This window comes from Apteryx rowi, unplaced genomic scaffold (assembly GCF_003343035.1).
Source record: "Apteryx rowi isolate R43461 unplaced genomic scaffold, aptRow1 scaffold_185, whole genome shotgun sequence".
In the NCBI taxonomy this organism is placed as follows: Eukaryota; Metazoa; Chordata; class Aves; order Apterygiformes; family Apterygidae; genus Apteryx; species Apteryx rowi.
Window position 1 is genome coordinate 956,874 of NW_020448141.1, and position 27,213 is coordinate 984,086.

Here is a 27,213-nt window from a genome sequence, read left to right on the forward strand (position 1 = left end):
CAAAACTTTTCTGGTCCTTTCATTTCTTTGTGCCATCTTAAGGAGTTACACTCCAGAGGACTAAAAGGAGATTATACTTTGTTACAGTGTGTGTCTGCAATGTGTTGACAGAGGATTAGAAAGCAATGCTTTCTAATTAGCATTATACTAAGCATTCCTGTTTAAGGACAAGTCTAAAACAGGGCTGCGCTTCAGCTCAGATCAGAAGAACTATCTGTTAAAATCCCTGCTGGATCATCCCATGGGCCCCCCTCACCATGTTACCGCAATCTATCTTGTTAATGGTACTAGACTTGGGAAGAAGGGACCTTGGCAACAGTGAATGAGACAAAGCACATGTGTACACCTATGGTATTTGCTTTTTCTTTCATGGTCACCTGGAATTTAAGAAAACAGGGAATAGGTATACTCTCCTCACAGAGCAGGTTGCAGTCTTTCTATTTATTTCTTGCTTTCATTTCTGGAAATACAGTTACAATCTATAGATAGAACAGATTATCTAGTTTCAAACCCATCCTGTGATTCTGTGGTATTTTATTTTTCTAGGGAAAGAAGAACTGTGTGGAACTGTTTGTTTCCCCACTGAACAGAAAGCCAGGTATTTCTGATGCACTCCCATCTGAAGAAGTTCTGCGTTCACTTAACATCAACATTTTGCATCAGAGCTTATCGCAGTTTGGAATAACAGAGGTCTCCCCTGAGGTAGGTTACCACTTTTGTAACCTGTAGTTTGTTACAGATTGGGCAGTTCTTACAGATGTGGTAGTTCTCAGGCTAAGGTTCCCAAGAATGTGGAGGGAAATGTATAAGCTAAGAAGATAGCATTCCTGCTGTAAGGCAATTATACTACTAACCCTGTTAAATTACTTTAATAATGCTTCATTAGGCTATTTAAGCATTAAGATCCAGGTCCTCCTCACACAGCTCAGCTACCATTGAAAGCAGTTTAGATCCTAAGCATGCATCAGTTGCCTGCAAGGATGTGGGCCCAAGGACTTTTGGTCTTTTTTGTGTGGGCTGACAGGTAAGACAATTTCAGTAAAGAGATAAATAGAATGCAGACTTCAATTTTCCGAAATCATGTCAGACACAAGTTATCCAACTAGCTATGTAGCGATGCTCACTCTTGAATTTGTATGTTTTATCCATGCTTCTTTCTGTTCTCAAGAGAAGTGAGAGATCTGAAAGGGTTTTTTATAATTTTTCTGTTTACCTACTCCAAAAAGAAGGCATAATTAAAACTTGTAACTGTTATTCATATGACCACTTCCATTTTTGAAAGCAAATCTGTTTCAAAGCAGAAACTGAACTGCTGTCTCCACAGTACTCCAGACACTGCCAGTGAGATGTACATTTAATTCTGGACTGACCACTTGATCTAGGCACAGCAAATGAAAAAAAAAAGGTGAAGGTGTTTAGGAAAGGAAGTCGCTGAGCTCATGTATGTGGCAAATCTAGATGCATTACATTGCATTTTATTTGGCACCTTAGAAGCCCTTAGCTGCATATAAAGTCCCTCAGAACTCAGTATGCAGTCAGAGTAATTTCAAATGTGATCAAGAATCAGCATTTTCCATGGAAGTTCCCATTTTACAGAGGGGATGTTTATATGTCAAAAAAAATGGAGAAAAAAAAGAGAGGTTCTGATGAGCTGTGTTTCCTCCTACAGCTAAGAGTTCATGTTTTTTACATGAAAACCTATGTTCAAGCCATTGCTGAGTTAGTACTGGCTGCTCTGTTCACCTATACTTCTACAGTTTGGAAGTTCTTTGCTCATTTTAAGTATTCTAACTCTGTTTAAGAATCTGTCTTCAGTATGAAAAGTGCAATATAAAAACAAGATCTCTTTAGTACAGTTCTCTGTGCCCTACAGCAGACTGCTCCTATGGAAATGCGAGAGTTCTCAGGTTTTTAGCAGTTCTGATACAAAATGAAGCCAAGCAGTTCTGTCCAAATGTCAAATCAGGTCTTTATATCTCACATCAGCAACCTGGGCTAAGCTTCCTTTGGGTTAGAATTTCCTTTTTTACTGAAGTATATCGGTTTGACGGTTGTGGTAAATGCAATTATCTGTTCCAAATACTTCAGTTACAAATAAAACTTTAGGTAGACTTGGGTCAAGAACATATGTTAATAATGGATGAATAGAGAAATATTATCAAGCTATGAAAAGATGCTGGGAAGAAACACAATGCTAAACTCAAGATCTTGTCTATTTTAGGTACATTTCAATAATCTGGAATGCCTAAGTATTTGGATTTTCTATCTGAAAAAAACATAGACAACCAGAACGAATCATTTAGAAAAGGATCACTCCGTAAATAAAAGTTTTGCAGACTATACCTCCCTCTAACACTGTTGGAGAAACAAGAGATTATTTTAATATTAAGTCTTTATTTCAGTTGCTAGCAGTTTATACAGCTAAGACCCTGATTCTGCAAAAATTACAGAATCACAGAATGGTTGAGGTTGGAAGGGACCTCTGGAGATCGTCTAGTCCAACCCCCCTGCTCAAGCAGGGTCACCTAGAGCACGTTGCACAGGATCACGTCCAGGCAGGTTTTGAATATCTCCAGAGAAGGAGACTCCACAACCTCTCTGGGCAACCTGTTCCAGGGCTCTGTCACCCTCACAGTAGAGAAGGTTTTCCTCATGTTCAGATGGGGCTTCCTGTGTTTCAGTTTGTGCCCCTTGCCTCTTGTCCTATCGCTGGGCACCACTGAAAAGAGTCTGGCCCCATCCTCTTGACACCCTTCCTTTAGATATTCTATACATTGATAAGATCCCCTCTCAGTCTTCTCTTCTCCAGGCTAAATAGGCCCAGCTCTCTCAGCCTTTCCTCATAGGAGAGGTGCTCCAGTCTCCTAATCATCTTTGTAGCCCTCTGCTGGACTCTCTGCAGTAGTTCCATGTCTCTCTTGTACTGGGGAGCCCAGAACTGGACGCAGTACTCCAGATGTGGCCTCAGCAGGGCTGAGTAGAGGGGGAGGGTCACCTCCCTCGACCTGCTGGCAACACCCTTCCTAATGCACCCCAGGAGACCATTGTCCTTCTTGGCCACAAGGGCACATTGCTGGCTCGTGGTCAACTTGGTGTCCACCAGCACTCCCAGGTCTTTCTCCGCAGAGCTGCTTTCCAGCAGGTCAGCCCCCAGCCTGTACTGGTGCCGGGGGTTATTCCTCCCCAGGTGCAGGAGCCTGCACTTGCCTTTGTTGAACTTCATGGGGTTCCTCTCTGCCCATCTCTCCAGCCTGTCCAGGTCTCTCTGAATGGCAGCACAGCCCTCCGGTGTATCAGCCACTCCTCCCAGTTTTGTATCATCAGCAAACTTGCTGAGGGTGCACTCTGTCCCTTCATCCAGGTCATTGAATAAGTTGAACAGGTTTGGACCCAGTACTGACCCCCGGGGGACACCGCTAGCTACAGGCCTCCAACTAGACTCTGCGCCGCTGATCACAACTCTCTGAGCTCTGCCATTCAGCCAGTTCTCAATCCACCTCACTGTCCACTCATCTAACCCACACTTCCTGAGCTTGTCTATGAGGATGTTATGGGAGACAGTGTCAGAAGCCTTGCTGAAGTCAAGGCAGATAACATCCACTGCTCTCCCCTCATCTACCCAGCCAGTCATCCCATCATAGAAGGCTATTATGCAACTTCACACTAATATGTATTCCCTTCGGATCTCGATAAATTGTTTGCCTGAGTGAGCTTTCACAGAAAATAGCAGCTAAAAACTGCAACATATAACCTTTACTTGCTACCAATTATTTACTTTTCACTTAACTTGCCCAAAGAATAAATCATGCCGAACAAAGTAATGGCCAATAACATAAAGATGCAAAGCTTTGAAAAGAGATATAGATACAGCTATAGAAAGGCATAGCTTTGACATGTAATTTTACCAATTTTGTGCATTCCTGAGCTACTAATTCTAATTAATTCCTGAGCTAATAGTTCTGTGCAGTCTTCCACCACAGTGACCAAAAGCTTTACAATCAGTATTGTACATATGCTAACAATCTGTCTGTGCAGAAAGGAAGTATTATCCTCGTCTGTATAGGTGGGTGGCTGACACAGAGGTGTTAGGAGTTCATCTCATATTTTAGCTGTGTATATCAATATTAGCTGCCTAAGAATTAAAAATCTATTGTCTCTCTCTACAGTAAACAGAGAGAAAGAGACACCTTCAGTGGGTGGTTCATTCCATCTCTCAGATACCTCTTCTGAGGTTGGTCGATTGACTCTTTCTAACGGGTTTTAGCTTAAGCTAGACACTCAATTGTAGCGGGTTAATGGTGGGGGAGATTATCTCTATCCTAAGAAACTTTACCAAGGTTATATAGGAAAACCTGAGTGGAATACTGAAGCTCTCTCCTTAAAGTTTCAGCACATGGTATCATAAACAGCAAAACTCTCAGTGGGTATAGGTGACTGGAAATATATTTCCATTCATTCCAGTAATAATTTGCCAATTTGCATCTACTGGTTCAGTTAAATTTCCTGTCTCAAAATTCATATCCTAGTTTCTTATTATGCAGTAGCTGGGAGAGCAGATTTCCTATATGCCTTTGCTGTAGGAAGCACTAGAGTTGTTTGCTGCATGCTGTAGAATGGGATGTGTATGGATGGTAATGTGGAAGTTTAATTTAATGGAGTCTCTGCCATTTCAGGGATCCAGAGCAATGGCAATGCCTTCCATATGCCCTTTCCCTTCCAATGGCCTATTGCTGTTGTAGCATCTGCTCTTTTATTATGGTCTAAAGTTTGTGTCTAAAGTGGAATTCAGGATTATATTCTGATCTGTGGTCTGTGGTGTGTGGCAGTGCCCGGAGCAGGCATTCTTAGAACAAAAAAAACACTGAACTGTTACTTGTTTGTACATGGAATTAAATTCAATGACCAAGGCAATCCATTTTACTATGGTATGGGTAACCTGACTTCCTAATGCCTTAAAACTGTACTCAGAGAGAAAAGAAAATACCACTGGATTTTAGAGCTTAGTAGAATAGAAATGGTTTTGGATAACAAAAATAGCTGAAGGTTATGATAAGTAAAATAAGGGGTTACTGTCTTTTGTGAAGTAAGCTAAGTGCTAGCTGGGAGATGTGGTGCAAAGGAGAATTTTCCATTCGATAGTTCATTCCAAATTATGCAATCCCAAAATGTACAATTACACCCTCCTTACACAAAGCTTCTACTGTGTGGCTTTGAAGTGCGTGATACTAACTTCTGTCAGAGAAAGAATCAAAGGAACTAATCATTCACTTAAAGCCTACAGCAACCGTAAGTCAGTGTAAGGATTAGTGATCAAAACCCATAGCTTAGAAATTACAACAGCCTAGAAAGAGGCAACTGGGAACAAAGCAGAGAACCAAGATGTGTTTCTGTGATCACACAAGGCAGATGGAGCATGATACTTGCACGGGTGAAAGCAGAGCACAGCAACAGCGGTTAGGAACCTGCTCACTGCTCATGTAAGCTGGCTGGCCCCATGAAGAAGAGCCTGGCTCCCCTGCAGGCCTCTTGACTTTCAGTAAAACATGAAGTCACAACACTTTATCACACAGACACGTTAAGGCTGAATACTGTTATGGAAAGAATTGTTGTGAAACTGGACAGTGACTTTGGCAATAGTTAGATATCAAATAGTTACAGTCTTTGAGGAGGCTTTGTCATGGGAGACAGTAAGTGGCTATTCCCCAGTGTCCTAGAAACCTGAGAAGTCACCAGTTTTCCTGCATGTTTTCACTGAAGGGGGGAAATGAATTAACTTGGCAAGTTTTCCTAACCTGCTTTAGCTAATGTAGTTAAAATAGCAGAAAAGACAAAACAGCCCAGTATGAACTTGGATAACCCCGTATGAGCAGTTTCAGTTCGCAGCTCTCTGTGAGCTTTCATCTGTGCTCATAACTACAGCTTGCCTTGCTTTCATTATCGTTTCAGCCTAAGGAACTAATTGGGGTTAACTAACCCAATTTAAGAACTCACCTTTCTTCCAGTGAGACTTACCCTTCCTGGCAGCTCCTGATATCTTGGTAGCATCTTTCAGTCTCAGGTTTTACAGTGACTGCTTCAGGTCAAGGTCTCTCTTTTTATTATCAAGAGCTGGCTGCTGAGAAATAGTCCACTAGGTTTGCATAATAAGACCAGAAGGCCCAGAGTGAATCTTTAATGTCTTTTTTTTTTAAGTTTATAAAAAATCATTTTCTACACACATTTGTTCCAGTTTAGTTTTGAGCAAAGCAGACACCTATGTAGACAGTCTTAAATAAGGTTAGCAATAGCGTGTGATTATTTAGAATGTATTGATTCTTCCGCATCTTATTCAATGCTGAATTTAAACTGTTTAAATTAACCTGGCTAATTCTGCCTAAATGACTCATCTGACTGTGGAGACTCCTTAGAGAATGGAGTCAAACACTGGGGGACGACATACGGCAATGATGAGCCTTCCTCCCAGTAGCCAAGTTTGTTCTGGGACCTGAAATTGCCAGAGTTACCGGAACTCCCCGGCCAGCCCACCTGCTGCCATATTCCCTCTTGCCTTCATCACCTGTGGCTTTTTGCAGCTCAGCTTTAGTTTATCCTTCTGCTCTCTGATGGCCATGGCACATTCCCACGCCTCAAAAACTATCTGAAAGTCTTAGTTGATTCTCAGGCAGGAAAAAGCTCCCATCTGAGTGAGAGAAATATGCAGTAACATCAATCAATTTAGACAGAACACATTTCCATGCTGGAGGCTCGGGGCCCGTCATCATGGGCAGAAGTTCGCTCTCTCTCTCTTTTGCTTTTTCGTTAGTGCTTGGGCCATTCTGCTTATGTTTCTAGGGCGTTAACAGTTTTGATGAGTATAGCAGCTGATATCCCTCTTATCAGTTCTCTCAGACCTAGGAACAAAGTTCTGAATTAGTAGTACTAACATTTCAGATGGCAATTTCTTATCATGGAAATGAACTGACTCAGCTACTGTAGGTCACAGCCTCTTCTATCATTAGAGAGCAGTTTAAGCAATGATTCTGCTACCTGAATAATGTTCAGTTAGATCAAGGGGAGAGATTTTGTTGGTTAGGTAAAGGTGCCACTTCAGTGTTTCAAAATGGTGTGTCAGACACATCAAAGTAGAGGCACACATTTTTTTTTTTTTCTACAGTATTGGTTAATATTCATTGAACTTGATTTTTAGAAAGACAAATCAGGGTAAAACATATCCTGAGCACAAGTATATCATACAGATTAATTCTTTTAGACTCAGTTGTATGTATAAAGCATATAACTGTGTGTAAAATATGAAGTTTTGTGACACTAATGAAGTGCAGTTAATTAGAAGTCTCTCAGCCATTGTGTTGAAAAATCCTATTAGCTCTTCATTTACTTTCTAGCGTGTTTGTGCTTTCACTGAAGAGGTTAAAAAAAAAAATTTACTCACTTATGGAAGGGCAGCCCAGCCAGTTCTCCTTCAACTCTTGCTTTTTATCCAGATTTCCTCCTGAGAGATCTGAAACACCAGAAAGCCATCAGGTAACCTACCCAGGGTCAAACAGCTTATAGCTAATGGGCCAGGGCTGCAGCTGCTGCTCTCATTGTGGGATTCCCATGGACTTCAACAAGAGTCCTGAGTGCACAGCAGCTGCAATTTTGAGCTCTACGGCAGTGTTAGGACCCGAGTCCTGTGCTGTGAACACAACAGAATAACCTTGCTGTGCTGAGATAGCCATTGCACAGAAAAGTACAGCATGTTATAGTGGCAGCACTGTTTGAATATGTCTAGGAACAATTTCTGCAGAAATATTTGGCAAGATTTCCATCACTGAAAACTGATTTTTAAGTTGCTCACTACACAGAGGACTGTCACTTATAATCCTTGTCAACCTGTGGATACTTACAGTGATTTTAGGTCCAGATTGTGAAACACTGCACAATTCCTCACTCAAATGTTCACACTAATTTTACAAGGTGAATTTCTGTGATTCAGCAGCAGGGGGTGAAGTATTTCCATTCTGATCCCTGGTACTATGACTTCCAAAGAATACTCTTATTTATAGATGCTTTTGGCTCTAGTGCAGCCAACTTCTAGTTATATGTATGGTTGGTTTTTTTTTAGCAAGCAAGTCTATAAATTAACCATGCTATCAAATACTTCTCTGTCTGTTTGTATTTTGTGGCAGCGTGATCTGTGAATTGCACAGAATATAATCTGCTTTGTATTGTAAAGCAAGCACAGAGCCAGCCTGTGCTGAAAGTAGGATCATAAAAATTATATTGGGATACAGCATGCAGTGGGTTTTTGTCAGCCTTTATTCTGTTTCCCAAGCCATGCTCTCCTCCTCCTCAGCAGCCCTTACCACACAAATTCTACTTTATCAGGACTTTCTATGTTTGGGGTGGACACACAGACACAAGGAATTTGCTCGATACATTGACTGCTCAAAAGAACAAGCTAATCGGTGGCAAAGCAGACTTCTGAGCATGAACCCTCCATGTTAAGTACTAGAGGGTCCCTATAGTAACACAGGTCCAGTGAGTGCTACTTACCTTTAAACGGAAGGACTCGTTCCTCTGTGGAAAATGGGTGACTCCAAGGGCTCATATGGAACGTCCCCTGAGAAGAAAAAAGAGCACATTTGTAATTCATGTTAGCTGCCTTGAAATGAATTTCTAGGGAAGACAACTCACTAGTTAAACTAAAAGTTTAATTAAAGCCATTAGGAAATTCCCTATGAAGGGGAAGCACTGAGACCTTGAACATTTACAGTAGAAACTGGAATTGAAGAAAGTTGTTTTACTCAGTCTGAGAACTGTACTAGAAATACACCATTAAAAAAGAAGGAAGCAAAAAGACCGAGACTGAATTTCTGTCTTGGAAATCCACAATGGAAGATTCCTTTTGTTGCAAGAATACACATTTTATTCTAAATAATATAGGGCAGTTAGACTGGGGGTACATCTACTTTGTTTCTACTACCATATTTTTTATTTGGAAACATCGTGAAATTCTTGTAATTTAATAGCCCAACCCAGTCCCCCCACTGCAATAAGGCCAAAAATAAATGCTGTAAAAATTATTATTATTTCATATTCCCCAGGAGTTCTGCAAATTTTAGTGTGTACAGCTTTTTAGAAATGTAGTATCAGCAGGAACCCAAAGATAGTGAGATGAAGCATATTCAGAATTACAGATATATGGATAATGAGATTACTTTCAGGAAATCAGAGTTTTTTATCTATATACGTATATGCATGTACATATTCTAAAGATTACAGTGCCAGGGTTTCTTGGCTCATGAAGGCAACTGGCAAGTCACCTGTTCTCACATCTGTGTAAAGTGTAAACAGTTCAGAGGCTAGCATGTGGGTGGTGGGGCAGGAGATAAGCAGCAGAGAGAAAAAGACAGTGCGAGCAGTTTCCTCAGCCCACACAAGAGCAATGCCCTATTACCTGATGAGCCAGGTAGTTTCCAAGAAAGAACATGAGTCTTGTTTGCTTACCTTAAACCAGTCCATTACTTGCGTAGGAAGATAATTTCAGCAGTCACTAGGAAGATCTTAGATCATCTTTCATAGTATTAGGATTCTGGTGTCACACATACATGGTGCAGTCAGCGTGCTTATTCACTAAGGTAGGTGTGGGAATGGCAGCATTCAAAATAAATGTTGTATACTTTGGAATGTGAACTGTAACAAAGCTAAGGAAGATGATTAATGCCTGACAAGAGCTATTTAATCTGCACACACTACTGTGTAACTTTTTTCTTTCCTTCTTTCTTTTTTATTGCTTAATAAAGAAAAATGTTTTGCAAGGCCAGCGTGAAACAGACAAAATCTGGAGCAAAGAAGGATTTTATGCAGTTGTCATATTTCTCAGCATCTTTGTCATTCTAGTAACTTGCTTAATGGTAAGTTTGCTTTTTACCTTTTTTTGTTGTTCTTTACTTAGTGCTTTTCTCGGTTTGAAGGATAGAGTCATACGTTCTTTATATGAAAAGTGTTTTCACAAAGCTGTCAAAAGCTCAGCTACAAGGTAACAATTGGTCATTCTCATAATACTGTGAATCCAAAGCTTGATGAGTAATAGAAATATACAGCTTTTTACATTTTGAGTCTAATAGAAAAATGTAACATAGAAGGAAGCTGAAGAAATAAATAATGGACGCTTAACTGCAAAATAACTCTGTAGTGACTTGGCTGATGACTTCTCAACCTTTTATTAAGGTCCCAGGATCCCTGAATTCACTTCGGCCTACTGTACTTCAGTTTTATGGGATAATAAAAACAATACCACAATATTGTCAATGCACAGTGGTTATATATTTTTAGAGAGAGAGAGAGGAAGAGAGAGAGAGAGAGAGAGAGAGTCAGTATTCATATATTGAAAATATGAATTTTAAACTGAAATGACTAATAAGTACATCACGGAGTGATCATGCTTTTAAAATACTTCATTGACATTCACGTTGTGTGACTTCAGCAGCCGGTTTTCTGGGCATTAGTTGTACATGTAATGCTCTGAATGTGAATTGTAGAAGGACACATAGGGCATGAATAAGGCTCTACCACCACTGATAGACAAATTTTTGCATTTTCCTTATGTTATATCTCAGATGTTTTCCTTTCCTGAATTGTATCTTTCTCCTATTGTGCATAAATTTAAGGGTTTGCTGAATTCTGTGACAATTCTCAGCATTTATAAACTCATAGTATCTTGGGGTCTTCTAAGATATTTTGCTTTCAAACACGTTTAATTTTCTGCAACCTAGATGGATTTCCCACTTACAGCCTTAAAAAGAAAATAACATTTAAATTGAAGATTTTTATGAATACTCACATTTATAACAAAATCTTGTTTAAGCTCATATAGTCCTCTTAGAATTTTAAAAGCATTTATTTTCTCACATAAATTGTGCTTTTATATTAACTTCTACCTCCTACTCATCTCCAGTTCTCCATGCCATCTCACTCAAAGAGAGCATAGTAACTCTAGAAGTAAGTACTAATTTTTACCCAAACTTTTTGCTTCAGGGAAACAGAACACAAGATATTACTGACTGTAAAACTGAAAGGGCATAGAAAGCAGTGTCTGTCCTCGTCCTGGTACTACACAGTATTTTCATTAGTTATTTGGAATGTGTAGATGATAGTGGGAGCTTTAAACCTTGTGGAGAACAGGATCAGAATTTTAAATTATCTTAATATAGTAGAGAACGATGTGAAGTAAAGAGAATGCTACTCAGTAGGGACAAGAACTCTAATCAGGTGCATAAATATAACGTAGGAAATACGTGGCAAAGCAACGGTTCCACAGGAAATGCTCTAGCAGTACAGGAAAGCACACACTTAAGTAAATCAGTAACGTCATGTTGTTGCAAAATGACAGTCTTTGCCCTGGGATGTATAAATAAGGATATGATCTCTAAATCCATTTCACTTGGTTCTGGTAATAATGTGGTTATAGTATTATGTCTTGCTATGTAGTCTCTTTTGGGTACCACACTGCTGAAATGATGTGAGCCAATTACAGCAGGGAGGAGAAATGAAAGAGTGATCAGAGATACAGAAGGCACAAAAGAATTTGGTTTATTTATTATAGAGAAAAGAAGACCAAGGAGAAACATGTTATTCTCAAATATGGAAAGTTTTCAAAGGCCGTGGTAAGGAGGAAGGTAATACTTTGTCCACTGGGGATAGGACAAGAAGCCAATTGTTGAAAGGGAGATTCAGTCAAATCGGGTCACTATACACTGGAGTACATTGCCTGGGGCAGCTCTTGAGTTTTCATCAGTTGAGGTTTTAGACGGGCATCTGTCAGGAATAGTTTGAGTATAGCTGATTTCAGAGTTAGGACAGAGGGAAAGACTAGTAGACCTAGAGCTGCATATGCTATGATCTTTTCTGCAGGCATCCGTTTTCTGTTCCCTCACTGTTCCAATATACATCTTTTCTACATGTACTACTGTTAAGTTTAAACCATGTAAAAGTGACACTGTCTCAGATTTTGCTTGGACCTGCTGATATATGGAATATGTGCAATCTATAAGGCTAAGAAACAATTCACATCATTGTTTTTAATCACACTTCACATGTGACAGAATGGCAGATTTGTGGAAAGCAGGAATTCAATATTTAGAATTCAACCATCACAGTCTGTCAAATCCTTAAGTTTTAGAGTAAAGCTTTCGACCTGATCTGAAGTAGCTCCGGCTTTAGTGACCGTATGAGATCACCAAAATGAGGCCCCTTTTTAATGTTACAGTGTAGCCATCCATTTGTCTCTAGGTGTGTATTTGTAGTTTTAAGGTTCCAATAGCAGAAAGTTTAACCTGCATTTCTAAATGATGAGGAAGTGTCCATTACAGTACGAAATAGAAAGTAATTAGTGATAATAATGATGATCTACAGGGGTTAGTGTCAGGCGCTGAAATGTCAGTGTTAATGAAATTACTACAGAAATTGTAAAATATGCAGCCTTTTCTTTTAACTGGGTTTTAAAAATCATGACACTTCCCTGCACAGTTTTTAGACTGAGAGAACACTGCATTAACGGCCATTAGGTTTCTGAAAGTTTGGCTGGAATTTAATAATAATTAACAGTACTAAGAAAGCAATTATCTGGCCTCTATTACATAAAAAAATCCATGGTGCAGGGTATTGTTGTGACTTGAGATACAGCAGCACATGAGCTAAATTCAGACCTGTAAATTGCACCTCTGAGGTTGTGCTATGTATTTACTCATCTAGTCTTTGCTGTCAGGATATGTGAGCCTCTTGCATCCCAGGGGGGATTCATCATAAGTAGAGGTCAACAGGCAGCCCATTGCTATCCTCATCAGCGCTCCTGACCAGGCACTCAGTTCTACTGGGAACATCATACATCATTCATAACATATGCCAAGCAAGGTGCTAATTAAGATTAATTATTTTTAAGTGCTCCTATGTGAAGAATAGGTCTCTGTACTTTTTTATGTTATATAGATGGAGAAATAATTGAGCCATCACCAAATTTAATACAAAACACAATATTTGACAGTGAATTAAATTATTTACTGTTAATATTTTTTATTAATTTATCCTGTTTTGATATGTTTACATATCCTATTGTATATATCCTTGTATGTATAAGTATCTCGTGAGTAGTCTGGAAGTATCTGTTTCAGATTATAAAGTATTTGTAGCTGGTTGTGATGAGAGGGTTTTCTAAATGTTTTTCTTTTTCACACTAAAAATTTTAATTTTCAAAAAGTAGGATTTTTTTTCATTTAAAATGAAGAACATGAGCTTTTTTGTCAACAAATTGTGAGAGCTGCAATTTTTTATTAATGGCTCTAGTGTTTTATAAATTATGATCAGTATGATGTTTTTTCAGCTTCATGAATGTATTTGGGAATTCCTTTAGCAAGAAGAATATTGAATAACAAAAAAGCATTTCAGCCTACTGTTTCTCACATGACCTATCATTTGTTCGTAAATTTACAAGGTTTTAGGATTCATAAAATGGTGCAGTATTTTTGAAAGCACTTCGATTATAGAATGTGTGCAGCTGATATCGGCCCACCAACTTCAGCTTTTACCAATGTAAAGATTTAAAGCAAAATCAAAGATACGTAATTTAATCATCCTGCAAGAGTGATTAAGCTGATTGAACTGAAATAAGAAAAAGTAGGAGTTAAAATCAGAGTGCAGCTTTTTTGTATATAAACTAGTCCTAGGTTATCTGAGTTCTTCTGTTTCTACAGAACTTTTTATAGTGCATTCAGCATCAGGGAATCCAAATGCTTCCCAGTAATGCATTAAACAACATGACTAACCTCTGTCACATTTTTGTTCTTTCATCCTTTCCCCAGGGTTTGAGGGAAATTTTGCTAGTTGGTTTTCTTCTCATGTGTACACATACACACAACAGCACCGCTCATACAGACCGCACACAGGCACACACACATGTCGAAAAGCGCTTGCTAAGAGAGAATCCTTTTTATTAGAGTGAACAGTCTTTGTTTCCCTTAGTTTCTGCGAGATTTTCCTATACAGTCTTCGGTGCCCTAAACATTGTGAGGCAGATGAGCTTCCTAACACTGCTCCATGTGACTGTTTCCAAGATCTCTTCATCCCAGAGACCTTAGGGGAGTCATTGTTTTTCTCTGAAGATGAATAAAAGGGCTCTCCGCTGGTATTTTGAATGGGTGGAAAGGAGGTACTGGCCAGGGATGCCTGTAGCATGCCAGCCTTCTGTTGCCATATATACTGAGCAGAAATACGAGTGAACAGAGTTCTCTGAGGATCCTCTCATTCTTCTGCATCAACAGAATCAAGGAGGAGACTTTTTCTGCTAACGGTGACTCTGAACCCAGGGCCTAATATATTAAAGATTTAACTTAGGTGTCCTTGAAAACAGTATTTCATATTGTTCAGTTGCTCTGTGTGTCTTGGTTATCTGCACAATGAATCTTCTGAGAAATCTGTAAAACATCAGTTTTCCTAATTTAGGGGGTTTATATCTGTTTCCATCCATACTGGCAGATGAATGTGTTTAAACTGACTTGAAATATGACCACAACTAAATTGTTTAATTTGTAGAGCTTGGAGCCTGGCTTGGCCACTGTCTTTTTGGCCATTTTCTGTTTGTTTGTTTTTCTTTAATTCGTTAAAAAATTGACAGCCCCTGCCTCTCTGAGGAAAGATTGTTAGCTCTTAGATCAAATGTGCTTCTTTAATTCTTTTCAATTTCCACTAGTTGCAGGCTGTCTTTTTTCTAGGATCTAATAGTGGAGTATTAAAAAAGATAGGAAATAATACTAGTCTCAATTTTTGGAACCCAAAAGTGTAATTTCCTGGGTCTCCAAAGGAAGAAGCTATGTCCAAATATATTAGCCACAGGAAGACTGGTAAACGTTATCATAGCTGTAAATGTCTGAGCTGTGTATCTGTGGGTTACCAGAAACAGATGAGACCAAAACAGTCACTGGGGAGAAAAGAGGGTTAAAATATTTCAAGGCCCTGTTTTATCTTTCCTGATACCTGCATCTTTGCTTCACAGTTTGTTTTTCTGCAAAGTAATGGCCAAGAGCAGCTTATCTTATCCATACAATTTAATTCAGAATTCTTCTGAATGAGCAGATGGTTTACGTAGCTAAGTCCTGTTTAATGGAAATATTGCTAATGGTATTAGGTCAGTTCCCAGCTAAACCTCTAATACTAATCCTTGAAAAAACAAACGCATCAGACACATCCAGTCTTCACTGGAGAGCTAGGGAGTGAGAGATCTTTACGCAGTGCTAGGAGGGCGACAGCCATCAAAGAACCTCTGATTTGCAGCAGAAGAAGGGTTTGTTCTAGGATCTGTTTCTATGGCTTTGCAAACCAGGATGCAGTTAGACTGCTTTCTGGCAACAGCTAGAGCAGAGTAGAAGGTATGAAGGCATCAGCAGACACCTTCAAAAAGCTCTAGAAGTGGCTTTCGCCCACTTCCACAAACAGTATTTAGGATACTATGATTATTACAGAGACATGATAGTGATTCTCCTAAGTTTCTTCAGTTTTAAGGCACATTTTGAAAGTGGCAAAACTACAACTCGGAAATTTATATTCCATCCAAGGGAGGTGAGATCTGTTAGATAAACATAATATAGGCTCCTTTGGAGTGACAAAACGGCGCACACGCTACCTCCCAGTCCTTCCTAAGCCAGTGTACAGCAGCTTGGATGTCGAATTCAGGGGAAGAGGACTTGCTGCAGATAATCTGACATCCAAGTTCCTACAATACTAGCTGGACTGAGAATCCTGTTATAGTCTTGCTTTTAGATATCAATGTCTGGGTAACTGTAAAACAGACTTTTTTGAATGGCCACAGATCCTTAAATAGCTACACAGGCTGTGCATCAATTCAGCTTTTTTACAGAACAGTGGATGTTTATTTAAGGATGTTATGAGATTTTTGGTAAAAAAGACTTCAGGGATATTTCAGAGTAGTAGCAGCCTACCATTACAGAAGTGGCCTAGTAAAGTTATTCTGTTCAAGTATTAGCTCCATGAGAAATGACTAACAGTTTTAGGAACGTATTCAGTAAAAGAAATTGAAGGTGTTATCATTAGAGACAGATATATCATAAGCATCTGTTTTATATTGTGCCATTGTCTCTCATGTTAAAATTCTGATATTGTTTTCTACAATTATTTTATTTATCAGGATTTCTTTCTTCACAGTGATTTTTGCGACAACTATTTTCTGTTCTATGTTTTTTATCTCTTTAGTAATACAGCTGCTGGTATTACAAATAATTCCTGGCTCACAATGGGAACTGCTAAAATCCCTACCACCCACACGTACACACTGTGGTTTATGTAATGGAAATATTTATCCTGTTTTGGGAAACGCCATATAACACAACTTGTGGATTACCTTCTAGAAATGAAAACCATATATAGCAATCTCATCCAGCATTTGTGATGCTTTCCTTACCTTGTTTACAAGGAAACTGGGATTAAAATGAGTGGACTTTCTTTTCTGTTTCTGTAGGTTTTGTACAGATTAAAGGAGAAGATCCAGTTGTCGCTGAGACAAGAGAAGGAAAAGAAACAGGAGATCCACCTCTCTCCCCTTCCCCTCCAGACATCTCAGTCCGAGTACAAGACCACCAACAGCATGGTCCAGCCTGAACAGGCTCCAAAAGTTGTAAATGTTGTAGTGGACCCTCAAGGCCAATGTGTTCCTGAGCTCAAACCTCCCCTGTCTGCCAGTCCATCTCCTTTCAGAATGAAACCTGTGGGGCTCCAGGAAAGGTAGGATGGTGCCCCAGCATGTTCAGGATTTATTCTGCTATGTTATACTCGTGCTGCATGATTTGACATGTGTCTCTTCTGTCAAAGAACAGGAGATTTGACCTTCCAAACATCTGAGAAGTGGTATTTCAGTGTGTTAGTGTTTATCTTATTGGTATTTCCTCCTTTTCGTAGGAACAGAGATCCAGGGGTTTGAGTTCAGATTAACTGGAATTCTTTTTGCTAATTTGTTTCTTTCCCTTTCCAGCAATTACCCAAATATTTTATTTTTCAATTTCATTGATTTTTGCCTCTTTTGATCTTGGAGATCCAGGCAGAGGGCACAAGGGCTGATTACATTTCTCCAGTACTCTCAGGAGTCTCTCAGTGTCAGGGAGTCCCTATTGCTTGTCAGCCTGGCTCCTTCACTGCCTTTTTTATCTCTCCTATCCAAACGGCTTCCCAGAAACATGGAGAAGGGATGATGGATAGTTCTGTCCACCTTGCAGAAGTAAAAAGAGCAAAACAGAGAGGACCAATGAGTTCACAGCTATACACTACTTAGAAATGTCTTGTTTTCATGCCTGTCATGCCTAGATTGTCCTAGATCAGACATTTCAACCCTTGGGAAACTTAGAAAGGAGCAATATTTACAGCAACTGAATGCATTTGCCAACCTTGTACAGTGTTTCCATTTTCACCTTTAGATAATTTTCCTTCTTAAATGCAGCTTCCCATGATGGTAGGGGAACAGTCCAAGGTCTACAGACTTTGCAAAAAAGAGAAAGAAGTGACTGATAAAGAAGCCAGTACTTGTGCTCAGCTTCTCAGAAATACTTAGGCACCAAATGTTGCAAGAAATCACTCATTCTACCTTTAAAGAACTGGGCCAGTGTTCCCTTTACAAAACTAGTTATTCTTCCCACAGGAGAATGCACACTGACATCTGTCTCTCCTCTGTTAGAAACCTATATAATTTCTTGCCTGATGGCTGCAGGCAGCTTTCATAAAGCATCAGTGCTCTGAATAACTAATATAGCATGCAGCAGTGTAACTGAACTCTTCTACCCCTGCACAGAAGATAAGTGAAAGAACAGACATAATGCAAATATGAAGGGGAAATCAGAATGAAAAGGAGACCCAAGCGGAACGTTCTCTTTGAGGACTTTCTGAGTTTAGCAGTAGCTCTGATTCAGTTTCAACAATGGGATTTCAAAGACAGAATTTTATCAATGGTTTTATGAGGCACAGACAGAACTAAGAGAGAGGGTCTGAGTCCTCCACAAGTAAAAGATGCTGAAAGGCAGATCTGTCATAAAATATGTAGTGATATCACTGCAGCTACAAAAATGAGGAATGGAGGAGGCAAGTAAATACATTTTCATAGTTGCCCTCACTCCACAAGTTCCTAAAATTACAGCGCACAAATATAGGTATTACATAGCCTGTTTATAATACCTGGCATTTAACATAACATGCATAATAGTTAAGAGGGACTGGGACAAAGGAATTTGGTGGGAGAATTTGTAGGTAAGGACCAGGAAAAAAGTATTTGCATTTGTCAAACAAAGAAAATAAAAATCACTGATCTAGGATTTTAATTTTCACCACCACAAATAGGAACTTGGCCTTCAATACTTCTAAACCAATTTTCTGAAAGATGTTCTGAGTCAGACATGTCAAAATGGAGACCTGAAATACAAAGACCTGTTGTTTGATCAAACAAGCCAGACGTTTCAGCTTATTACTAAAGAAAAGGAAGTTAAAGAAACCAAGCACTTTGGTTTCTACTGTAAAAGAACACTAATAGCTGATTGTGAAAAAATGAAAGCACTTGCGGTAACATCCCATTCTACGGGGGGTTTTTTGTAATCCTTTTGCACAGCTACACTTTATTACCTCAAGTTCATTTCTAAGAAATGGTGGTTTATGTTTATTTTGAGCTCAGCAATATGAAGGTCAGGGGATGTGAGGGAGAGAACTTTAGGTAATAAGCTGTCTTCTCTTCCTCTGAAATAATCAACTATTATTATATATTTTTCTTATTTTTTATTTACTGTATCCTGTACTGTGAACAACTTTACACACATTTTGAAACACAGGAACATTGGAGACAAAAAATTATAACTGATGCAGCAACATATTTTACCTCAGACATCATCTGATGGCCAGCTATGCGGACAGTTTGAAATCCCTTTCCACTTTCTTGGCCAACAGCAACTTTGTCCTAGATAGCCTTACACACTGGAGTGGTGGACCTTATAGCACATATCTACATTCCGCAAGCAGCACGCTGTAAAAACAGACTGTCCACTGCCCTTTTCCTGTTGGTATGGAGTGGGATCAAGCCTGTAAGTCCCCTCCTGATCATAGCTGTAGCTTGGGTACATCCCATTCAATAGCATTTGCTACCCTGATTTCGTTTTCTGCTCAGGGGAGGAAGGTCCTGGGCATGCTAGTTGGATACAGCGATTTCTTGATGAATTTGTCATTGCTATTTCTTTGATCTGATGACTTGACAGTTATTCCTGAGAGTTATTTTCTAGCTATTTGAATACCCTATTTTGATTCCTTAAGTGTGATCCATAGTCATAAAATAAAATGACTAGTATGATCCAGAATGAGAAGATTGTGTCTCTTTGAAGAGAAATCACAGGACCATGGGCCAAACCAGGGAGTGATCCAGCTGTTGTGGCTAGCCATCAGATGGTAAATTTGTGACAGTATCTCTGGAGAAGGGGACAGAAAAGCCCCATGATGCCTGCCTCTCTAGCTCTCCCTGCTCAGCACACTAAATACTGCTTTGGAGAGCACATCTAAAAGCAAAAATATGGCAGAGCTGTATATCTACAAAACACCACATCAGCATCTGACCCTCCCAACCTTTCCATTTTTAATAAGAATAGTATTGGCTGATACAGAGGCAGATGAATTGTTATTCGACAACTGTCCGTAGATCATCAAAATGATTCTGGAAGTTTGTCCAGCCTCTAAAAGTATATTTTGCTTCTGAATATTAGAACCAAGTCCATGTACATTTTTTGCTATGCATCTCTCTGAAAAGGCTCTTATTCAGCAATTTATGTAAGGAACAGTTTTCCCAGCAGATTATGCAACATTTTCATTATCAAACATGTATAATGCACAAAATGATTTCTATGATGTGACACATACTCCAGTGCTTGGTGCCTTGATTAATGCATTTGTAAATAAGGCTTATTCCTGTGGCTTATTTCTGGACCTGTGATAGCTTCGTGAGTCCAGAAAAGTGGCACATTTCTAACAGTGGAGGTAAAAGAGATTGTCAGATCAAATATTGTCATGGGTTTGATATTAAAGAATATCAAAAATCATAGCGCCTGATTTCCAACTAACCACAGCTGGACCAAATCTCACACTTCATTACCAAGAATATATTCTCAAACTACCACTGTTTGGGAGGCCTCGTGACCTCCCTTCATAATTGGCAGGATCTGAATGTTGCTGTAATTTGTGCAGCGTGTACTTGGGTCCTCTGCTGCTGCAGTGCCGGGAGCCATGCAGCGCAGCGCTTGGGCAAGGGGAGAGTGACATCTAGAGCAGGCAGAAAATATTGCTGTGTATCACAGGCTTCATTTCTGCCCAGGATGGAAAGACAGCGTATGCTTTTTCATGCAGGGCTTTTCATTGTGGGTCCTCAGAGACCCCCTTTTCATTTCAGTAAACTCTGGAGTAAGGATTTGGTGTCAAATCGGCTAGCATTTTTTAATTTAGCTTTGGCTGTCATTCTCGGAGCAGGGAAGGTGATCATGTAGTCAGGGACGTAGCTGGCCTGTGGCCTCATTAGGTGGGTTGTTTTCCTGAACACTGACAGAGGCCGTTTGCTGGTGTTCAGCACGCACTTGGGAAATCACTGAAGTGGCGGTGGCCAAAAGTGAAAGAGCGAATGACAGGTCTGGAGGTGAAGGGATTGTTAGACCAAAACCGCATTGATTTCTTTTCTATTGTGGTTAATTATAGATGGTAGACCAAGGGCTTTCTTCAGGGTCTCCTGGCTTCTTGCAAAGCATTCAGCACAGAGTGCTTAAAAATTAGTTCTTCTAGTGTTTTTGCTATTCTGCCTTCCTATGCAGCAACCCACCTAAGTGCTGGTGCTGACAGATGGAGCAGGAGAGCTAACCTTTTTGCCTAATAGCTATCTGCTGCCATAAACTGTCGTGGTATCATACGGCTGACACTGGAATTTACAATGCAAATGGTCCTTTTTTCTTCCATGAACTTATCCATGAATGGTGCATCAGCATTTATTTTTCTGCTTTGGCTTTTACAGGTTGATATGAATAATGTAGAACTTTTTCTTCAGCAGAGTAAGGCTTCATTTTATTCTGCTGGCTGGCACAAAATACGTCTTGCTTTGAATGGTTCCAGCCAAAATCATAATCTGGTGAAGTGGAATATTGTATTTTAAATTTCCTTTTGACATATCAAGCATTGAAAATTCATAATAAATCCAGTAACTTGTTAAAACACAGACATGGTGGGCATGATAAAGATAAATAATTTACCACAGCAGCACAGTATTGACTTGTTTAACAAACGGATTTACTCCTTTCCCCAGCTATTACTGCTGTGAGTTTTAGTTCTAGTATTATTTGTGACTAGGACAATGGTATTTCAACTAACTAATGCAGAATATCCTATTTTGTTCAAATAATTTAGTTACTACCTAGCATGCAAAAGCACATGGAAAGAGACAGAAGATATGGAAAAAAGTTATTCTACTATGTATATTAAAAATACACAAATAGTGCTCATGAAAGTCTTCTTAAGCATTTGTTTTCCATCCTAGTTACAAAGACCTAAAACTGTGTCCATTTTATCTAAACAATTTGTGGGAAAAAATGCAGTCCTATATTTTCTCAGTCTATTACAAATTTGTTGGATAATGATTCTGTCTAAAAGAGAGATCTCCTTATGTTCAGATATCTGGGTGCTAGAGGCATGTAGGACTCTCATTCTGACTGAGTAACATTTTACATGTTCATTGTACTCAATTTTCTTTTTATGCAAATAAATACAAGAGAGTGGAGAATAAAGAAGTCCAGTAAATATAAGAAAAACATGTCAGATAAGTGAAATAATAAAATATTTTTAAACTGTGAAATAAAATAATTCTGCAACTATGTGGAACCACTACTGTGACACAGGGAAGAGGAAGATGCTGTATGAAAGGGAAGGCAGTCAAAGCCAGCATGAGCAAAACTGGAGGAGAGAGGACAAACAAGTTTGCCACCTCTAGTGAAAATCACAGTAGGTATCAGAATAGAGAATAGTAGGAGGAAAAGGCAAAGCGAAAGGTTAGTTAGAGAAGAAGATGATAAATGCTCACGTCTGTCCACTTTCTTATAATATGAGAACAAAGAGATATTTTAATGGAAAAGGAAGGCAGGACATTTTAAAACTATTAGAAAAATATATGTGCTCAAATAACCCATGCTAGTCTGTGGAACTCACTGCTGAAAGATAAAGTTCAAATCAGGAACATATAATTAAAAGGTACTCACACACACACACACACACACACACACACACACAAACCCACATAATGAAAATATTCATTGCTCTCTGTCTGTCTTTGGCATACCTCCTCAGAAACATTTTGTATTTGTCAGCATTAGAAACAAAATCCTGCGCAGTTTGGACTTCAAGTTTGGAGATGGAAGAGAATTCCTATGTTAATATTGATAACTAATCTCTCTTATCAGTTATTTTTCATAGACACACAAAGTAAACTATTGTTCTGGCCACCTTTACAATTTCTGTGCCTTGTCAATGACCATCTGGAAGACAAATACTGTGGATGATAAATGCAGTCAATGCCAAATATTAACTGTAATACCTATTTTCCTGACATTAGAAAAGCAGTATCCATTAAAATTAATCATTACATTAACAATACTATATACCAAATAAATGCACTTGTTCAAACAGTAAGAAGCATTGGAAACGGAATAAAAAAACCTGATGTGCCTTGCTTCATTAATGTAATGGAAGTTGCATCTCAGGATATCACTGTTCAACCAAATCTCCACTCTATTTAATAGATGGGAAAATTTTCCAGCAATTCGCTATGGTTCTGTTCTGATTTTTAAATCACAGAGCACAGTTGGTGCTGCAAATGTAATTACGGTGTTGCTGATCTGCTTTCTTTATATGAAACAGTCTGTTGTGAGTAATCATTTAAAGTAATACTCAGAGGGTAGTACCTTGCAGTTGGAATACTGTAAACATGCCAGTTTTTGTATTTATGACATAAGCATGGGAACTTAATTTATTTACAGGAAGGGGCCTTGAATTTCCTGGCTAAAATATACTAGCTTTGCATAGATTTGGAGGATAAATTTACCCTATTGTGTGGAGCTGAATATGCTTTCTGCATTCTTAATTTAAATGCTAGGGATTGTTTCAGGAAAATGTCAGTGTAATTGTTCAAAGCAGAGCTGTGTGCCAACACAAAAGTAATAGCTGGAGAACAATTTTACAGTGATATCCTATCAAAATGAATTAGAAAAGCACCAGGGACTAGTAAACAGAGTTTGAGGTAGGAGGCAGGAATTCTTGAGTTCCAGTCTGTCTCTGCCAGCGACTCATTAGAGCACTTTGGATGCCGCATAAACCTCCTCTGGCACCGTTGCTATCCACTGGGTAGAGACTGTCAAGTTGGCATATCAGTCTGAAAAGATGTGCCAAAGATGAGAACCTTAACTGGAAATACTGTAAAAGTACTAAGAGCTACTACTGGTACACACTATTTAAGAAGAGTGAGAGAATACTGTAAGAAACTTTTTGAATGACCTAAAAATGCCTTTCTCTCTTTTGGCAGACCTCTCAATGTTCATCTGTCCTAGTGTATGAGATGCACTACTGAATTAAATATACCCAGAAACATTCACTAGCACTCAGGTCAACTAGCACCAAATAGCTTGTGTCCATACTACTGAACTCCCTCTCCCTCTGAAAGAGGGGGGCTGGATGCAAGCTGCCTACTGGGAGTGGTCTGTGCATCAGCTAGGTCCCAAACTATGCTGGTGAGTTGATTTGGGGTGCACTACTCAGTACAGGCTGAAAACAAGCCAAGGGCAAGGCTTGAAATTAAACAATATTGATGATCGTGTTTCAGTGCCTGCGATTGTTTCCTGGCACTGGTTTTATTTCTTACTGTAGATGTAGCCTGCAGATGAAGAAGTGTGCATCTGGTGCAGCAGCTCACACAATGGGAGCGGTCCAGATGGTAGGCAGCTGCTGCTGTGTCTTTTAGCAATGCTCCTTTCTGTCAGTGCAAGGCCTCCCCACAGCCTGGAATTTGGCTTCTCTCCCCCTCAGGGACCTTGCAGGCCATCTCAACTGGAAGACCACAGTGACTGCCTGCTCCTGCGCACTGGGTGACAGCATAGGGCAAGGGCTGAAAACCTGTGCTACCGATGTGGGAGAAACAGGTGTAGGTGACGGGGAACTTGAAATGGGATCCAGCTGTGAGTCTCCTGCTCAGTGCCTGAGAGGTAAAAAGTATATTTTAGAGTATGAATTCATCATTAGATAAAGAGTAAGGCTTTACCTCCAGCTTGCATTATTGCACAGTCATTCTGAAAACTCTCTGCAAACATTGGACCTTTGAATTGTACAAATGTTCTGTTCAATTCAATCCCATATAGACGTCTTCTGTTATCTGCAGTTTAGGAAGAGGGCAGGAATGTGAATTGTCCCATTTCTCTGAAGGGGAAGTGAACTCAGACACCAGCCTAACAAAGACCTTTTAAATACTGTATTTTAACCATTCCTCTCCTGACTGTGTTTTGCTTTTGACTAGAGCTATTTGAAACAATACTGTATAGGAATTAGGATCTCTATGAGTAGATGCAAATAACTATGTACCATTGCCAAGCTTGCACCTGCAGTCCATTTCCCTGTGTCTCTAGCACCTCCTGCAAATTACTTCAGATTAGCTTGGGTAGACAGTACATTTACCCTCTTAACTTCGTCTCTGCTTTGTAACCTCCAAGTTGTCCCACATCCCTTTTTTCTCCTACAAAGAACTAAAAACTCTTCAAAGCAGGTGGCATTTTTGTCTGAGAGTGGGTAATTCAGGCAAATGAGCCCACTCTTGTTCAGAAAAATTCTTCTCATGCAACTTGGTATTCATCTTGTCTCAAATGCAGGGAAGTGTTCAGTTTAGCACATGTCCCATACCTACCCTTGATTTTGTCTTTACCATCTTGTGAGGTTTAGTCAGGAATTTTATAACAATTTTATTGTATTCCCAGGTCTCTTATCTTGCGTTTATTCTTGTTACTGTAGTTGCTACTGGTTTTAGCTTGTACACAGGAAACTGCAGTGCCAATCAGTATAGTTCCCAAGGTGACAGGAAACCCTATTTGGTCGGATGTTGATTGTGCTTGTCTTTACTGCTCCACCCATCACATTTTCTTCCTTTTTGGCTGAAGTTAAGACAAATTAATCAGTGGCCACCATCTGGCAGACGGTTTTCATGGTTTTGTCAGTGATTTGTCCAGCTGAACTTTTGAAAAGTAACACAGAGTACAAGAAACTGAGGGGAAATATCTATGGTAATATTTAAATGCTTCTAGAGGCTGAGGCTCACACAGGCCATTGTCGCCCTTGACAAATGAGTAATTTGAGTTCTGTGAGTAATCCCCTTGTCTCCTCGAGAGCAGCGGGTTTGGCCTTTTAAGCACTCTTTAGTCAGACAGTTAAACTCAGTTGCAACCTTGCAGTGATTGATGTCTTCAGCTCCTCTTTGGCTCTGCTCTGTTTCTGTGGTAGACCATCCCCAACAGGGTTTCTGTGACTGCTTCACCACGTGTCCTGAGGCTCGTGTGCAGGCAGAACTGGACATTTGGGAAAGTGAGGGGATGCAAATTAGCTGAACTTGAATGCTCAGAACAATTCGGCTCAGCAGGATGTGTCCATCTATGACTAGTATGACCAAATATACTGCCTTTTCACGTGGGCGGCTTGGAAAAGTGGTGCTAAGGAACAAAGAAAGGGAGAAGAACACAAGTTTCATGATGTGGCTGGGCTGTAAGAAGAATGAGCTATGTTGCATCTCCGGACCCCTTGACTAGAAGCCACAGGTACTGATTTCAGGAGAATAAAGAGCTAATGTAGAAGGGAGCATCCATAGCAGATATACAGGTTTTGATATTTACAAGTCAGGTTGATTTTTCAGATTTGGGGGCCTGAGTGTTCCCATTAATGTCTGAAAAAGGCCTCAAATTAAGACAGTAATACCCGCCTTTCCTCTTGTTTTGGAATGTATTTCTCACTGTTTATGCCATTCCTTCTGTGAAGCTGTTCTGCAGGCCAGCCTACAGTTGAATTTAGCTCAGTTCCCCTGAATTCAAAACTATAGGGACAGACACAGAATGCAGTTAAGAAAAGCAAAACGTCAAAGTGCCTTTAAAACTGCAATATAAAATATTTAAAGTATATCTTTGAATTGCAAGAAGCCATGTACTGGGCAATACTTACTAAGCATCCCACTGATATTGTAGCTATCAGTTAAGGTGCTGGGCCATGAAACTTTTCTTTGACTGCAGTCAAAATTCATTTTATTTCTGTGCATTGTCAGAAGAACACTTACAAATAATGACACTTGAATAATTACACTGCTTCTTTTTGGAAAAATCCAGTTCTGGAAATTCAGCAGAGATCTCTTACACAGTCAGAGCCAGTTTGCACAGAAAGCTGTTTAACATTGCAAATGTTAAAAGATTAACAAATGCCCGTTGTTTACAAATACACCTTTCCTCAAAGAATACTGCATGTAAATCTGTGAGTCAGCCTGTTTCTCAGCTATTGTGGGAAATTGTCTTGAACATTTTTATAAATATATATATACACATACATATATATTGTACCTGAGAGTCTTGGTCACAGACCAGGATCCCACTGTGCAAGGTTCTGTATATGCACAAAGATGAGATAATCCTTTATCCAAAAAACTTAGGATCTAAACACAGACAAAATAATAGATATCTACAGGCAATCAGGGGAACCCCAGGAAATGGAGAAGCAATATCATCATGACAGACATCATGACGCCCAAAGTATGCTGTGAGAATGGCTCAGCTCAAGATATATTTCCCATAGGCAGTAGCTGATTTCATACAGTACTGACATTTTGGGCAAATTCTTGCTAGAGTTGTTTGTCTGCTTCGGTACTATCACATCCAAGCCGAGACATCAGTTTGGTTTGATTTTGAACCTTAGCTAAATATGGCAAAATGTTTCAGGACCTCTTTTTATTGTTTTCATACTAAGGCAAATGAGACATTAATTGGTTAAGTGACTGATCCAAGATCTTCATAAAATACGTGGCACTTGAAGTCTTCAATAGGTCCTCTAACCAGCTGAATGTCCAAGAAGCTGTGATAGTGATAATTTTTCTGGAGACAGGGACTTTCC

At 39.5% G+C, this 27,213-nt stretch overlaps 1 protein-coding gene across 1 annotated transcript in view; it reads left to right on the forward strand.

The window, feature by feature from the left end:
• PTPRR (protein tyrosine phosphatase, receptor type R) overlaps positions 1–27,213 on the forward strand; it is a 146,087-nt gene that overhangs the window by 72,205 nt on the left and 46,669 nt on the right. The window contains exons 3-5 of the mRNA XM_026061775.1: positions 547–702; positions 9,786–9,896; positions 16,508–16,770. Of these exons, the coding sequence (XP_025917560.1) occupies positions 547–702; positions 9,786–9,896; positions 16,508–16,770 (530 nt within the window). The remainder of the gene's footprint in view (positions 1–546; positions 703–9,785; positions 9,897–16,507; positions 16,771–27,213) is intronic.